General features: G+C 47.7%; 1 protein-coding gene across 1 annotated transcript; it reads left to right on the top strand.

The window, feature by feature from the left end:
• Nucleotides 1-9,960: 9,960 nt before the first annotated feature.
• LOC123125990 (zinc finger protein ZAT12-like) lies at nt 9,961-10,683 on the top strand. The gene has a single exon (XM_044546418.1). It carries the CDS (start codon nt 10,031-10,033, stop codon nt 10,541-10,543), a length of 513 nt encoding a protein of 170 aa, XP_044402353.1. The 5' UTR covers nt 9,961-10,030; the 3' UTR covers nt 10,544-10,683.
• Nucleotides 10,684-17,359: the final 6,676 nt, after the last annotated feature.

The following is a 17,359-nucleotide window of genomic DNA, read 5'->3' as shown; positions in this document are numbered from 1 at the left end:
CCAAGGCATTGATAGAGGTGGAGAAAGGCATGGTGGCTGTGATTGGAGGTCTTGAGGCTTTGGCGGAAGGGTGTATTGGATGCGATGAAGACTGTATGCCAGGTGGTTGGTGACTTGTAACAGCGGCCTCGGCAAGCGGGGGCGATAGCACTGGGGGACTAAATTTTAGGTGGTGCTCCTCGAGTACCGAGTCTCGATTCCCAGGGTGAAAACCCAAGGTATGGCCTTTCTTGGTTGTATCTGGCAATGGCCTTATTGAAGCCATTGTTTTTTAGGCGAACTCAGACTTTCTCCAGAGTGAAAACTCAAGATCTTTGACCAGCCAATGATAACGCTTGTGCATTATTTCCTTTTTGGAAGAGTTTCTTTTGAAGAACTTTTTAATCTAGGTGCTGTCTTCGGTGGTTGTTACAGTGCTGCTGTTGCTAGTGATTGATCATCGAGGCGGGGTCTTTTTCCTTTCTTCTTTTTTTATTTCTTTTTTGACTATATGTATTCTTGATCTCTTTGGACATCTTGGTGGCACATATGCCGGCTGTAATTGGTATCTTTACGATGTTAATATATTTTCTTTATCAAAAATTTACTAGGGTACACTAAGAATGGTCTAATAAGTTATCTATTTATCAAAGATCACATTAGATGGTTCCTAGCGTCGACTTACAAATAGTAACTTTCTAGTCGTTTGTGAAATAGGAAAACCTGGTCATTTTTCTCATCCTCCCAAAGCGTTATCTTCTGCCGTACATTATTGATGGCGGATTCCGTAGTCGAATCCGCCAGTACCTAAGTAAAACGGGGCTTCCTCTTTCTACTCCATCGCAACAACCATTGTTGTGCTTCTTGTTGTCCTCTCGCTTATGCTTGTTGACCTGCCATGTGGGACCGACCCATCTTATATCTTGTCCCTCTACAATTGACGATATTGACTCATCAACCTAGGACTCAACCAATTCCATTGGACATCCCTCCAAGCTCGGACGGGGGAGTAATTGACCACCATCCATACCACCAAATCTTTCGAACTAAAGTGTTCCTTAACAGCATCTTCAATTGAACCGCAAAGCCCAAACCCTAAAAATCAAACCCAAAACTTAAATCCCCCAAAAGACTAGCTAATATGAGAGGGTGGTTTTTAAGCCATCGCCAGAAAATGAATCATGTAAACACTTGAATTCACTTCCACGGTTCGACCCATGTTATGCATCCATATAAACATTCCACTTGATCATTCATGTAAACTTTATAATTAACTTATATTGTCGCGTTAACCGAAGCTCACAACTTCTTAATTTGAGCTACTCGTTAAGCAACATAGCGAACACAAATGATTAATTACCATAATTTGAGCTACTCTAACATAGATCAAATAAAAGATCTCCTAAAAGACTAAACAAAATAAAACACTTTTTTTTTCCGAAAAGGGGCGCTTTATTACTTAAAGGGTTTAAGCATTACAACCCGCCTCTGCATAACTAAGATGCACACAACCAACAAAGTCGTCACGACAAGCCAAAATAAAAGAAGAAGGCGAAATACAAAGATGAATATCTGTATGACACCTAAACGGTAGGAGGCCCAATCCTAAGATCATGCTGCCACCCATGTTGGGTAAAAGTATCCCTCGCCGCAACCTCCAATCGTGTACACACCTCCGTAAACAGGTCTCGATTCTTCACTCGATGTAGAGAGGACCATAAACGAAGCGTCCCGGTACATCTGTAGATAACCTGCATAAGGGAAGTACTTTTATCATTAAAAACCTTACCATTTCTACATAGCCAAAGCGACCAAATCACGGCAAACGCTCCCACCCTGAGAAGAATTCTAAACTTGTGATCAACCCCATGTAACCAGCTGCCAAATATATTAGCAACACTACACGGAGGATACAAGCCAGAAGCTATCTGGATGACTGACCATATAGAACGAGCCAATTTACAATGAAAGAACAAATATTTTATTGTCTCATCATGCGGACAAAATACACATTGCATTCTTCCATGCCAATTCCTTTTAATAAGGTTATCTTCAATAAGAATGACTCCGCGACGAAGATACCACGCAAAAATTTTATTCTTAAGAGGTATCTTCATCTTCCAGATCTTCTTATTATTATCAACTGGCACATCTGACTGGATCAGAGCTCTATACATAGACTCCACTGAGAATTGCCCATTCCCATGTAGGTTCCAACGAAAGATATCGGACCCTTGTGACAATTGTACCGTGGTTAACCGTTGGAGCAGTATGTTCCACGATTGGAGTCTAGGTCCAATTAAATCCCTTCTGAACGTCACATTTGGCGGAAATGATTCCAAAACCTTGGCAATAGTATCGCCCTTGTGACGCACAATATTGTACAGAGCTGGATATTGTTCCCGGAGAGTAGCACTACCTAGCCACTTATCCTCCCAGAATCTAATTTCTGAGCCATCCTTAATTGAGAAGGAACCATAGCGGAAGAGATATTTCTTCGTTGCCATTAGTCCGGCCCAAAAATGAGAGTCCCCAGGCTTCCAGTATACTTGGGATACCGCCTTAGAACCCACATATATTCTCCTTAAGAGGGTTTGCCATACACCATCTTCCGTCAACAACTTAAACAACCATTTGCCGAGGAGGGCCCTGTTCTTAACCTTAAGGTCATGAATGCCCAACCCGCCTTGGTCCTTGGGACGGCAAACCACACTCCATTTAACCAGTCGATATTTTCTCTCTCGCTATCTCCTTGCCAAAAGAATCTCGATCGGAAGTAATCCAATCTATGTAATACTCCTTTCGGCAATTGGAAGAAGGAAATCATATATAGTACCATGTTACTTAGTACTGAATTTATGAGGACCAACCTTCCACCCAGAGATAGCAATTTACCTTTCCAACTACTTAGTCTTTTTTGTAGTCTCTCATCGACGTGTTTCCATTCAGCATTTGTGAGTCTCCGATAATGTATCGGTATCCCCAAATAAGTGATCGGAAACTGGCCCAATCCGCATCCGAATAGCTCAGCATACAGATGGGCCTCGTCTTGAGCCTCACCAAAACAAAACAGTTCACTTTTATGGAAATTGATCTTAAGCCCTAAGAGATGCTCGAATGCTGATAAAATTAATTTAAGATTTCTTGCTTTCTCGAGGTCATGATCCATAAAGAGAATCGTATCATCGGCATATTGGAGGATAGATACGCCACCATCCACTAGATGATTCACTACCCCATCAATTTGTCCATCAACCTTGGCACGCTCAATCATGACCGCTAACATATCAGCCACTATATTGAATAGCATGGGCGATATTGAGTCACCTTGTCGCAATCCTTTCTTCGTTTCGAAATAGTTGCCAACGTCATCATTGACTTTAATGGCAACACTACCTCCAGACACGAAACTATGGATCATAGCGCGCCACTCAGCAGAAAAATCTTTCATTCTGAGAGTCTGTTGAAGAAAAGACCACTTGACTTTGTCATAAGCTTTTTCAAAGTCGATTTTAAGAACCACCCCATCCAGTTTTTTCCGATGCAATTCGTGAACTGTTTCATGAAAGACAACAACCCCATCTAGGATGTTTCTGCCTTGCATGAAAGCAGTTTGAGAAGGACAAACCACATGTTCAGCAACCGAATTTAGCCTAGTCGTTGCTACCTTGGTGAATATTTTAAAACTAACATTAAGGAGGCAAATTGGACGATATTGTTGTATCCTTTCAGCCTCATTAACCTTAGGTAATAAAATAATTTCACCGAAGTTTAAACGGAACAACTCTAGTTGGCCAACGTGAAGGCATCCAAACAAGAGTAGGAAATCTTGTTTGATGACCTCCCAAAAATTCTGGTAGAACTCAGCGGGAAAACCATCAGGACCCGGTGCTTTGTTATGCTCCATTAGGAAAACCGCCTTTCTAACTTCCTCCTCGAAAAATGGAGATGTTAGAAGGCTATTTTCCGCATCAGAAACCTGGGGGATGTCATCTGTTCGAGACTCATCCATCGAGAAGTTTCCTTCCTCAGGGGTTCCGAATAGATTTTTATAATAACTAGTGATATAAGACTTAAGTTGCTCATGCCCTTCAATCGTGCCCTCCTCCTGTTGTAGGGAATGAATAAGTTTCTTCCGATGTCTACCATTAGCGACACCATGGAAAAATCTCGTATTCGAATCACCTTTCAGGATAAACTGAGAGTTTGAATGTTGGTACCACTTGAGTTCCTCCTCGCGCAACATGCGAGCTAACTGGGCATTTGATTGACTCTTGATCTCTATTTCAATGTCAGAGAGAGGTCTAATCTCTGCCAGAGCTTCTAAATCATCAATGATAGCTGAAATACGGAGCTTTTCCTTCTTGAGGATACCCGCTATGTGCCTAGCCCATCCACAAAGGAACTTACGTAATGCACGCATTTTGTTGTTCCATATGTGTATTGGGTAAGCCCGGCAACCGGTTTATTCCTCACCTCCTTGACCATTTCATGGAATCCATCCCGATGCAACCAACCTAGTTCAAACTTGAACCTGCGTCGGTACTGTGGTCGAGGTAATCCAGTGGTTAAGAGAATGGGTGCATGGTCTGAAATAGCCTCTATACGAGGAAGAGCGCGAACAGAAACCATTGGGAATTTGCATTCCCAGTCGGTATCCATTAAAACGCGGTCTAGTTTCTCATATGTCAGCTCCGGAAGACTATTCGCCCAAGTGAACTGTCTTCCAATCATGGAAACCTCTCGCAAATCTGGACTGTCAATGACAGCGTTGAAAAGGAAAGGCCAATGATTATCAAACCTACCTCGGCTTTTCTAATTTGGAAATCATAGCAAGTTAAAATCCCCACCAATAAGAATGGGGTAGGGATTATCTTTCGCCAGATTAACCAGTTCACGGAGAAAAACGGCCTTGAGCTCATCCTAGGCTGCCCCATACACGGTGACGAGGGTCCATGTGAGGTTGTCAGCTTTGTTTCGGATATGGAGTTTAATATGAAACTCTCCATACGACCTAGCCAGAACATCCATAGTCCCTGTGTTAATGCCAAGTAAAATGCCCCCAGAACGACCTCGAGGTGGTCGTGAAATCCAATTGTAGTCTATCCCTCCAGACAGGCGGTCAAGCAGACTTGCTGCGAAATCACGTCTCCCCGTTTCAGATAAAGCCAGAAAGTCTAAATTATACTCCCTATTACACTCCGCAATGAATAGATGTTTAGCCAAGTCACCAAGGCCTCTGCTATTAAAGAACATGCCATTCATGAGGAAACAATAGGAGATTTAGAAAATTTCACCCTCTAAGAGGGTTTACGGCCTTTTTTCGAACGGTTGGACTTGGATTTACGACCGGAAGCTGTAAGCTCAATCAATGAACTAAGCCCGGGTTTCTCCAAGCCCACGTCCGAAACCTCCCCTACTACATGAGCGAGTAGCTGACCATCTGATGTGGCATGCAGCTCCTCCTCATCTAGATGAGAGGTAAAAGATTTGCTAGAAACTCGTGGAGTGACCTTTAATCGGTCATATTCCAAATGTCTTAATGGGTTTGCGGAAACAGAAATATCATTCTCCTTATTTCCTAGACTAACACCCACATTATTCAACTTAGCAATGATGGATGTATTTGAAAAAGACAAAAATGATTTGGGTGATGACGAAGTACCTTGGTTGTCGAGGTTCTGCACAGCTTTACGCCGCATAGCCTTGGCCAAAGAGTCTTCGTCGGTGACAGCTGTTCCATCGTCGGCCACTGCATGACGGGCACTACGACATGTGGGAGTTACCTCCGATGAAGAAAGACGTGTAGGAACCTCCACCGGAGGAGGGGATGAGGGTGTAGTAGCAACCCCCTCTCCGGCAGTCACGACCACCGATAAACTCAACGCCACCGCCGAAGATGGCGTGTCTGGAGGCGGGACCACAGGTGGTGCGTGCATGGGTGAGACGCACACGTTTGGCTTCATCAGAAATTGTTGAGCAGCCACGGACGCGTCCGGCTCCGATGAAGATCGAATAACAGTTGAATGTGTAGTGTTGCATGGCTGCATACCCGAGGCCAGCCCTTTGTGTCCCAGCACACTCGAAGCATGCATGGACACAAAATAAAACACTTGCTAAGTATAAACAGAGAAGCTTAGCTTAGCACAAGCTTCTCCGTCATAGCCCAATGCCGCAAGGTCAGAGTTAGAGGATATCACGATGACGTCGTTGGACGTTGGCCCTGCCTTTGGTAACCCTTCGTTACCGTTGCTGCCTTCTTCGCTATTGTCGTGGCCTCCTCCTCCTCGATGACAATGTCATCTTGCAGGTTGTTCTACGCGTTGTCGTGCACGCTCACGATAGTGGAACTCATGACGGTAGGCAACCTTGGACCCCCCATGAATGTGCGACGCTCCTCGGCAGCGAGTTGTTCCATGTTGTAGGAGGTCTCGGATTCCTCCATCATGCACCGCTCCTCGGTGGTGCATCATTCCACGTGGTAAGTCTCGATGGAGTTGAGAGGACGATGTTGTCCCCCATCAGCTTGTCGTCCTCCTCCTCAAGCTCTCGGTTGGAGTCCTAGCTGGTCGCCACCACCTCCACAATCGTGACCTCTGTCGAAGTTGGATTAGATGGAAGCAGAAGGCAAGTTACGATGCTGACAAGGTAGTTAACTTAGTCAAATTATGCCACGTATGTGAAAACCAGTTTCTGAAGGGGTCGAGGGGCTAATTTAAACGGTATCAAGAATTTGGGGTTTATGTTCTCACTGATAATGAAGTTACGGGATAAATCAATCCTTATGATTCGTGATATGTTCAAAGAAAAATCTTTATAATTATTTAAAAACGTTTCCCTGCAAAAATGGACTTATGGCGTTTCTGCGTTGTGCTAGTTCGCCTAGTTGTTCCATTTGCCGCCGCGCATGGTCCACGTCTCTCCTTCACCATGTCCGGTGCACGCGTACTTGACCATTTGGCAATGCAAGCTTGTTCTGGTCCAGCTCCCGTAGCTTGGATTCATACTCCTGCGGGATAGCAGTATAGCAGGACTCACTCGGGTTCATTATTCTTGCTTTTCAGATCCGTCCGCATCTCTTCGGCTCAACTAAACAATGTGGTTATGACGGTTAAGAATTGACCGAACCACCAATTGCAAATGCTCTCCCTCATGAACGATAGGAGTGCACGCGCAACGCTGCTGCCAGCCGTATATGCTTACGTAAGAGTAGTTGCGGCTCCTAGCTAGAGGCTGCAAAAAAAAAAGATTATTATCGTTCAGTATCTTTTTTATTCTTTGCCAGCTCCATGTTAGGGGTGGACTCGAGGTTGGGCGGAGCGTTTGTTTCGTGCGAATGATCGGATGGCTGTAACTTGGAAGAGTCGGGAATTTTGTGGAGAGTTTGTCATAGATATCTAGTTGTCTAGGTTTTTTCAACCTTTTTCGACATAGCGCGGGACCTAGTAATAATATATGGAGTGATGGTGACTTTCTTATATTAGATGTGGACCCTCGCGTAGGATTTTTCTTTAAAATGGAGGCAAAATATTTGCCTCATCTATTAAATAAGAAGGAGAATAGAGTTTTCTGTGTTACAATAGACCCCGCGATTACAAGTGAATTACTCTCCAAGTACGAAGGATTTCAACTTTTTTGCGCCTGCGGTGATCCAGTGAACCACCTCCTCTTTTATGGTGGAAGCGAGAATCCAAGGCGGCGCATTTCAGTCATGATAAATAATCATCATCAACCCTGTCATTTGCCAGCGCTTATTGTAGGGTTCCTCTATGCATGATATAATCTCTTTTTGAGCATACAAGGATTTACATCCAGGAACCTCACTCACGCCTGTCTGTGAAACACACCCTAGACCTAGAGCATATCTCTTAGATAAATTACACTTTATTCTTAGTTCACAGAGCATGGGTGAATGTTAGATGTGCTACTTGATGCTTAATTCAAGGCTGGTGGTTAAGCTTGACAATGGCAAACCATAATAGACGAGCAGTTATGTGTTGCCTAGTTCGCAAAATATGAAGAAATTGAAATTTTGGAATATTATTTTCACAAACTATAGTTTGAGACTTACATTCACAAAAGTTTAGACGATATATTTTGGTTTCAAATTACGGGGTGTTCCTATGATTTTATTATTACATTGAGAAACTAGCCTTATAAGACTATAATTCACACAATGTTAATATTATGATCCAGAAAATATGACATAATTATTTGAAAATCAGCAACTGTTATACAAAATATCTAAGAATATAAAGAAAATTATTCATAAAAAACGTTTACAAAAATATAGTAATTTGAATTATGTGACCTAATCGAAAATATTATCCATGTTTTCGAAAAAATGATAAGCTAAAAAAACTCTGTTTTTTTTTGCAACATGAAATTTATAGGGAGCACCTAGAACTAATCTAGCTGAGACATAACTATGTCTCATTCACCCGACATCATCATGAAACATGCAACCTGTGTCGCTGGACAAACTTATCGGCAACAAAAACACGAATCACAGTTCCTTCTAATCAGACGGTCATACACGTGAATGAGACATAACTAAACCTCAGTTGGCTGAGTTTTAGCACAACCGAGATTTATAATATAACCACTAGTTCTAGCCTCGGGCAAAGATAAACTAAGATGATCGCACAGAAGGGCCTACCTCATGTATCATCATTCATAGGTTAACAACTAATTTTTTTGGCTCAACTCTCTCGGGCAGTTACTACTTACTACTCAAGTTGAGTCACTTATTTTTGGACGGAGGAAGTAGAAGACACTAGAAATTAAAACTCTAGCCGAAGCAGACAAACACGTGGGACACAAGCCGTTATCCAAATAACGATCATCAACAACCCGCAAAGTCTCAATCCTCTGGACTACTGCTGGTGCATATCCAAAACGTCCACGAAACACGTTATTAGCATCTAACCTGGCTAGACTAGTGCGCGGGGAGCAGTTTTACGAGCCATGCCGATACGTGATGTCATGATCGATGTAGCTAGCTACTGTGGTTTAGCCTGTTTGATTTCGCTTCTGTGTCCCAACTGAGAGTGAGCTACGCGCTAAGTGAGAACACGTACGCGCCAGTAAACTTTTGTTTTGGTTCTAGAACATCGCTCGGCCGGTCTATACGCTTTACCTAATCGTGATCTCAAGGCTCCAAGCTGAGAAATGCTGACCGATTTCCCTAGGGATTTGATTTTAGTTTACTTGTTCTTCAGTGCTCTGGAAGCCGGCCGGGCAGCCCCCTCGCAGTACGACTTACCACTTCAACTAGCTGCACAAATAGATTGGATCAATGATCACGCAGTGACGTCACCATATATGTGCATGCCGATTGTATGTGCTAATCTACTTGTGTCCCAAGTTTTGTTGCTCCTTCTTAGATAGTGGAACGCTGGTTCGGACAAGTTTCGTCGATGTCCTGGGCAACATGTGTATTATAAAGACAAGTACGAAGACGACGTCTCTTTCCGACTATATATATATATCTCCCGAGTCACGACCGTGTTGACACGGTTGTGCTTGCCTCTCATAAGGAGATTACTTAGTTAAGTTGTCGACATGTCCATATATTGGCATCCAACCTGGTGAAAAAGAGCAAGAGTACATCTTCACCCATGCATATCCGAATCTAAAAGTTTAATGTTTTGGACTGATTAGCATCTTTAGTGGCAGGTGCATACTTGTACTAGTAACCTCTTTAGGGGCACACGGTTGAGACCTTATTAGTTTACTTAACTGAGATAGGATACAAGCTGCGCACTGGTATATAAATTACGCGGTGCGGTACCATCATCAGTAAGTAGTACGTACGTAGTTTACTTAAGGTAAAATACATTGTTGTATTTTAATTGGTAGCTTTCCAGTTGCAACAAGCTAGATATGCGTTTAGTTTGCCAGCCCATACCAACTCCACACCCACGTACCTATATATGACATGAGCCACCCATATGCCATATCAACTAGTTCATTCTCCATTCCCCCACACAGACAACGAAGCTAGCTGGAAGTCTACGAAGGACAAGAAGTCGGAGGATCATCAAACTCCATGGGAGCTGGGATGAAGCGCTCGAGGGACGAGGAGGTATTGTCGCTGGCGCTGGCACTGACCACGGACTCATCGACGTCGTCTACGACTTCAGCGGACTCAGCCGGGTCACCGGCCAAGAAAGCACGGCGACGCACGAGGGGCGCCGTGGTGGCGACGTCGGGTGAGGGGGAGTTCGTGTGCAAGACGTGTGGCCGTGCCTTTGCCTCCTTCCAGGCGCTAGGCGGGCACCGGACGAGCCACCTTCGGGGCCGCCACGAGCTGGAGCTCGGTGTCGGCGTCGCCAAGGCAATCAGAGAACGGAGAAGACGGGAGAACAAGCAGCACGAGTGCAACATCTGCGGCATGGGGTTCGAGACGGGCCAGGCGCTCGGGGGACACATGAGGCGTCACCGCGAGGAGATGGCACTGCGCGGCGGCCACGATGGCGTAGCGCTACTGCCGGATCAGGTGGTGACGGGGCACCAGGCCACTACCAAGCAGCCGCCCGTCTTGCTCAAGCTGTTCGTCTAGGTAGATACGTCCATTTCTCCGGCAAATAATTCCGAAAAGAGGGAGTATATACTACGCACAAGTAGAGATTGTTAGCGTTTCTGAACATTGATGAACTTTGCTTAGCATCATTCTTCATTCAGCAACTTGATCTAAAAATGTTGTTCTCGATCAGACATCAGATTGCGGTTCGACGAATATGATTGATGTACGTAGAGCATCAATGCTCCAGGCTGGCAGTGTTCCATTTGTTGCGCCGCATGGGTGACCTATATATGTTTCCATAGCTGATTTTTTTTCCAGAAAATGAGGATGACCCCCGGGCCTCTCTACATCTGGAAGATGCATGCAGCCACTTTATTAATTATTCACAAAAACCTAACAAAGTAATACATCAATATATCTAAAGCCACCGTCATGCTTCCATGGTTGATACGGACTAGTTAGCCCGATCGAAGGCCACTTGTCCGAACACGTGTGTTGTTCGTGCGTACACTTACATAGTACGTAGTCAACCTCCTCGCGAGTCTGGACAGTGGACACTAAGTTGGCACGGTTAGGCTTGTCCAAACTAGGAGCGCAAAGATGAATCTGTCGGCATGTCCATGTCCTGGGCATCCAACCTGCTGGTCAAAGACCAAGAGACTTGACCCGTGAATATCCAAGTCTAAGGGTTTTGGATTGATTGGATAATACCTTTACTGGTCGACAAGTCTGCAGACTAGCACTCACGAGGTAAGGTAAATGCCACTCGATCGGTGGCACACGGTGCAGCTCTCAGACAAAGGCTGTGCCTGGTTGCTTAATACTTTTCGGCCAATTAAGACAGTGCCCCTAATCCAATTGTCCTCGAAATGTAAACAACGAATTGGAAGCTTCGTGTGGCCGCGGAGAAAGCACCGCCCGTTTACTTCCCATTTAGCCGACAGGACTGGCCAAGCAGACGGCCGGATACAAAGCTTTAGGTCCTACTCATGGTGCATGTGCGGCGACGTCCGTGCTTACATGCTCTACCTCTCATGCCAATTTGACCTTTTTCAATTTTTAAATATATGACTTTTAGGGCGAATCAACCTGTGGTTGGATGGTTAGAGGGACTGTGGTATCCTCAACCCATCAGAGTTCAAATCCTGGTGCTCGCATTTATTCCTGAATTTATTCCAGAATTTCCGGCGATGCGCATTTAGTGGGAGAAGACGTTCCCATCGACGACAAGGTGCCTATAGTGACTTCGTAAATTTCAAGATGATATGCCGGCTCAGTTTTTCGGAGGTGCTCATAGGAGTAGGGTGTGCATGTGTGCGTTCATAGGGTTGAGTGTATGCGCGTGTATATGAGCGCTTGCGTCTGTACTGTGTTAAAAAAAATGACGTTTAAGCAGTTAGAATTAATAATTAGGAGTACACTACTCCACTAACAAAAAGTAATTAAATCCAAAGCCGCACGTACTCGGTTTCGTTAGCTTGTGCCTATGCAATGATCCATTACAAATTCACAACACAAATCTTGCTTCTCAGCTTCCGCGAGGCTGGTGGCTGATAGGCTGAGAGCATCTCCAACCGTTCAGCCCTCTAGGACGCCAAAAAGAGCGGTCTGGGGGCGAACCGGCGCTAGATTGGCCCTTGGGGGCGACCTAGCTTCCAGCCACGTCCCAGGCGCCGCCCCCCAACCCGCGGCAAATTCAAACGTAGTCATTCCCGCTCACAAAATAGACGCCACGGTTCGGCGATCATGCGGCCATAGTTCGGCGATCGAATGAAAAGTTCGGCGTACAAAAAAAGTAAGGACGCGCGTGCGCATCAGACGGCGAGGTCGGCCTCCGGTGTCGGCGGAGTCGGCGTGCGCGGGCTTGGCGGGGTCTCTGTGCTTGGCGGCGTCGGCATGGCTTCTGTGCTGCGGGGAGTCTCGGCGGCATCATCACTCGGGCTTGGCGGGGGCGTGGGCGTGGGCGGCGTCCTCGAGGGAAGCTGGTTCAGGATGAGGCCACGCTCCGCCAAGTACCACGCCTTGAACGCCTCGTCGTTGCTCTGGAGCATGTCCGCCCGCCCAGCAGGAAAGCCAGGTCGGTATTTCTCTTCTTCACGGCGACGTTGGTCCGGAGTAGGTCGAGCTTGGCGGCGCTGCTCGACATCAACGCCGACCACCGCGCGTCGGTCTTCTCTTCACGAAGGACGGCCCAGGCCTGTGCGTCGGCGAAGCAGTGCTCGATGGATTCCTGCACTCGAGCGGTGGCCGCGTCAGCGTGTTTCCCCTTCTTGGCACCTTTGTTGCCGTCTGGTCGCCCTTCTGACGCGCCCGGAGTCGGTGCGTCCGGCTTGTAGGTCTCCTTGGCCTTGTCGAGGGTGCGCCGGACTTCCGTCCACTTCTCGCACTTGTCAATGCGCTTGTAAACGTGGAGGTACTTGAATTCGGCGTCGCTGTTGCCCTGCCGATATAGGGCGAACATGCGCAGCAACTGCGCGGAGGAACAAACAGTTGGCAGGCGCAAACGGCGAAGAGAGGCGGGAGACCGGCGTGGTATACCTGATCCTCAACGCTGGCGCCGCTCTCCGGGCGAGCCGCGACCTCCTCGACGACCCCATAACATTTGTTGCCCGCCCCTGGATACGCCCCCAATGGTTCGCCATCGCCTTCGACCCGCGCTGCATGTAGACGCCTTTGAACTAGGGGTCGACGAGCTTGCGCTCGTCGAACTCGGCCTTGATGCGCTCCCAGTACGTCTCGATGCTCTGGTTCGTGCCGGTGGTCGGGTCGAGGCAGACGACTTTCCATGCTTCGGTGAGGCATTCCTCCTCCTTGGACGCCCACTTGATGCGCGGCTCGCCTGACCTGGCCGCCCGCTTCTGCTTCTTGCGCCTCCTTGCCGGAACAGTCGCCGACTCCTCCTCCTCCTCCTCTTCATCCTCCTCCTCCTGCTCCTCCTGCTCCTCCTCGCCGTAGACGTAGCTGAGCTCACCGTCCATGCCGCCGCTGAGATCCACCGTGTCGTCCGGGTTGACGAACACGGAAGACGCGGCGGCCGCGGCCGAACCTGCCGCGATGATGTCGTCCATGTTAGCCTCGGTCTCGTCGGTGTCGCCGAGGTGCGAGAAGGGCAGCGCGCCACGGCGGAGTGGGGGCGTCGGGGAGGAAGCGTAGGCGGGCGGCGAGTAGTTGTATGGAGGGTACTGCACGCCGGCGAAGGCGGGCGAGGGCGTGCGCTGGGCCGGGTGTCCATCGGGGAAGGTGACCTTTGGGTTGAACCCACCGTGCGCGTCCCCGTCGGCGTAGCCCGGAGAGGGCGATCCCCATGGCTGCGGCGGCGGAGAGCCGACGCCTTGCTGGCCCCAGGGCACGTACTGGGCGTGGCTGCCGGGTGGATTCATCATCCCCGCGCGAGTCGCCTCGGCCTCGGCTTGGTCCGCGGAAGCGGCAGCCGCAGCCGCGCGTGCCGCGTTGTCACGGGCCTTCTTAGCGATGGCCCTGTTCCGCCGGTTGGCGGTGACAGCCTCCCGTCGCTGAACTTCCGCCCTCCAATCGGCGTTTGTCATGCCCGGGGGCTTGGACGGTGGCGCCCTCGGCTTCCTCTGCTTCGGCTGGGCGACGGAGGCGGTCGCGGTTGCCGCGGCGCGGGGGACGGCGTACTTCTTCGGTGGCATGGCGGCCGGCTGGGAGGCGAGCGGGAGGGAGATTGACGGGAGGAATGGAGAAAATGGGAGGGAAGTGGGGAAAAGTGGGAACAAACGGCGGGAAGAGGCGCCGACTCACCGACAGGGCGGACCCACGCGCCCTTTTCGCTTGTGCCGGCGCCCCAGGCGTCCCCCAGGGCGCCGGGTTCTGCCTGGGTCCGCCGGCACCAGTTTCGGCCCAAGCCGGCGAAAAACGGGCTTCTGGAAGGGCGACTGGGCCGTTTTTTCGGCGCCGGCGCGGCAAAAACGCCTGAGGAGGGCCTGTTGGGGATGCGGCTGGAGATGCTCTGACCGCTTCCTAGTCCACTCCTGCAAGAAACTGCGCCGCTGTTGCACATACATTGTCAGGTGCACTGCACATCGCGTGAGCGACATGCTAGGCAATTTCCGCTCGTCCCATTAGCGGACTCTGTCTCGAAAGCGTAAGTTTTGATCAAGATTAAGAAGACTATTTCAAATGTGTGTAGGGCACAGAGATGCTTCGACGCACATGATCGAATCTGCGGTGGTTAGATTAATTGGTCATCATGCAAGTATTGCTTCATGCATGCTCTTTCCACGCTTTGCAAACTTACGTAACCGATCGATCGATGCATGGGATTCGGACGTTCTTGCGCAATCGTGACCCTCAACCCAAGGCTCCAAGCTGACACCAATGCTGATCCATCTTTTCGTCCAAGGATTTGATTTAGTTTACTTGTTCTTAAGTGCTCTGGAAGCCGGCCGCGCAGCCCCCTCGCAGCACGGCCGACTCGGCGCGTTACCTGACCACCTACTACCACTTCCACAGCACCGGCAGCTAGCGAGGGCGAATACATTAGTAGGCCGATCGATGAGCCCGCGATGACATCACCATCCATGTCCCAAACGACGTTGCTCCTAGCTAATTAGTTCTTGAGTGAATTGCAAAAAACCACCACATTTGAAGTTGAAGCATCCAATTGCCACCACATTTCTAGCGCGTCCCAAAAATCCACCACTTTACTTGTAAATTTTCTCAATAAAAACAAATGACCGGTTTGCCGCAGTTAACACGATTTCTGACAGGGCTGGCCCACCCGTCAGGTGCCACGTGGGCGAGGCCAGACGGCGAGTGGGTTGACGGCCGTTAGGGCACGCGCGTGGTCAAAGCGCTCGTGGCTCTGACTGCTTGGCCTATTCTCCCCTCTTTCCCCCGTCTCTCTCTCTGTCCTGCGATGGCGGCGGCGGCTAAACCTAGCGGCGGCGGCGGCGAGTCAGCAGGCGGCGGAGGGACTGGAGGCGATGGTGATGGGTTCTCGGAGGTGGACAACTAGTTCGGCAGCAGTAGCTTGCCGACGCAGCGGGCTCCTTCACCGGAGCGATCCCCTTCGCCCCCTCGCCGCCAGAGTGGGACATAGAGCGCCGTGCGGCGGCGGGCCTAGCACGCAAGATCAGGGCTTCAGGCGTGGGAGAAGGCCATCAGTGGGCTTCAGGGTTTGGCGGCGTGTGGTAAGATTTCTTCCCCCTCCACCCCTCTCTTCATTGGATTCACTGGAAATTTTAGGGTTGTTAGATTGCATATAAACCTATCATGTTACAGTAGGGTTGTTAATGGGCTGTTAGATTTTAGGAAATTTTAGGGTTGTTAGATTTTAGGAGATTTTAGGGCATTTTGATTTTAGGGCTTTGTTTACTGAAGATTATTGTTTGTTTACTCAAGTGTTGTAGCTGATATAGTTAATATCTTTTCTGTATAACATGCTTCGGTAGGAAATATAGCTCTGGGTTTATGGTTTTATGCATGAATGCTTTGTTTACTCCTTATTGACAGTGAAGATAGTGCTAATATCTTGTCTGAATAACATGTTACATTATTAAAACAAAATCAATCAAGCACTAATTCTCCTCAATTTTCTGTAGTTTGGATGATGAGATATGGGAAATAAGGTACCATTTTCAAGGGAGAGACAACTTGGAGAGGACCATTTCTCTGTCAGAAATTACTTATATTAACATGTTAGCACTGCTAGAGACTAAAGAGGGATATACTGAAGCTGACTACATGTTCTATATGAAAGAAGAAGGAAAGGGGGCAGCAGGAATGCAGGTTATTAACGGTGAGGATAGTGTGGAAGAGATGCTAGACCATTATGCTGAGCAGAAGGTGCTCAACATAACTATAATTAAGGCTAATGAGCCTAATCCAGGAGAGTTTAACAGGTCAAATATTGTGGAGGAACAAGTGCCTATAAGTAATGTGGGGGATTCCAACATTATTTCTATAGATGAGGCAGGAGTATTGTTCCCTATTGCTGTTGAAGACATAGTTAAAGAGCTCTATGCTGTGCCTATTGCTGTTGTAGAGCCAGGTGAAGAGTCTGCATATATTAACACACAACAGAGCATGAATTTGAAGAAAGCAAAGGGCAAAGAGAAATTACAGGAAGATGTTGGCCCCTCTGATGATGAAGTGTTTGTTGATTTGAACTGATGTGAGGAGGAAGTTGAAATCATTGAGAAGGAAGATGAAATCATTGAGGAGGAAGAGTATGACATAGGCAATGAGGAGGAAGATGAAATCATTGAGAAGCTGAAGCAGAAAAGGAAACAGAGAGAGGATCATATGCATCACTTTGAAGGAGACACAGAAGTGGAAGAGATGTGTCCAGAGGCAGAGGACTCAGACACAGAACCTGAGACACCTCTTCCTCAAACATTCAAGAAAGTAGGCAAAGCAGGCCCCACTACAAGATCACACCATGAAGCTGACATTGAGGTAATTCCTGATTTCATTCCATCTGATGATTCTGCTTGTTTCCCTGAGGACTACGACATTAGTGATTCAGATGATGAGTCAGGTCTACCACTGCCTTGTGGAAGGAAGAGTCAAGCCAAGAGGGCCAGGACTAGGATCTGGTATGATGAGAGCAAGCCAGATGCTCATGACAAACTTTGCTTGAGTATGTGCTTCACTGATGTGTATCAGTTTATAATAGCACTTAGGAATTTTCATATCAGAATCCTTAGAAATTTCCACTACCATAGGAACTGCAAGGATATGATCATTGTGCATTGCAAAGAAAGGGACAATGGGTGTCCTTTTTTCATGACTGCATCCACAATTGCTCATGAGAAGACATTCTGCATCAAGAAGATGAAGTTGTTGCACACTTGTGGTGCACATGGAGAAAAAACCGAAGTGACAGTT

Source organism: Triticum aestivum, chromosome 5D, assembly GCF_018294505.1.
Source record: "Triticum aestivum cultivar Chinese Spring chromosome 5D, IWGSC CS RefSeq v2.1, whole genome shotgun sequence".
Classification (NCBI taxonomy): domain Eukaryota; kingdom Viridiplantae; phylum Streptophyta; class Magnoliopsida; order Poales; family Poaceae; genus Triticum; species Triticum aestivum.
This window is presented reverse-complemented; position numbering and strand designations above follow the sequence as displayed.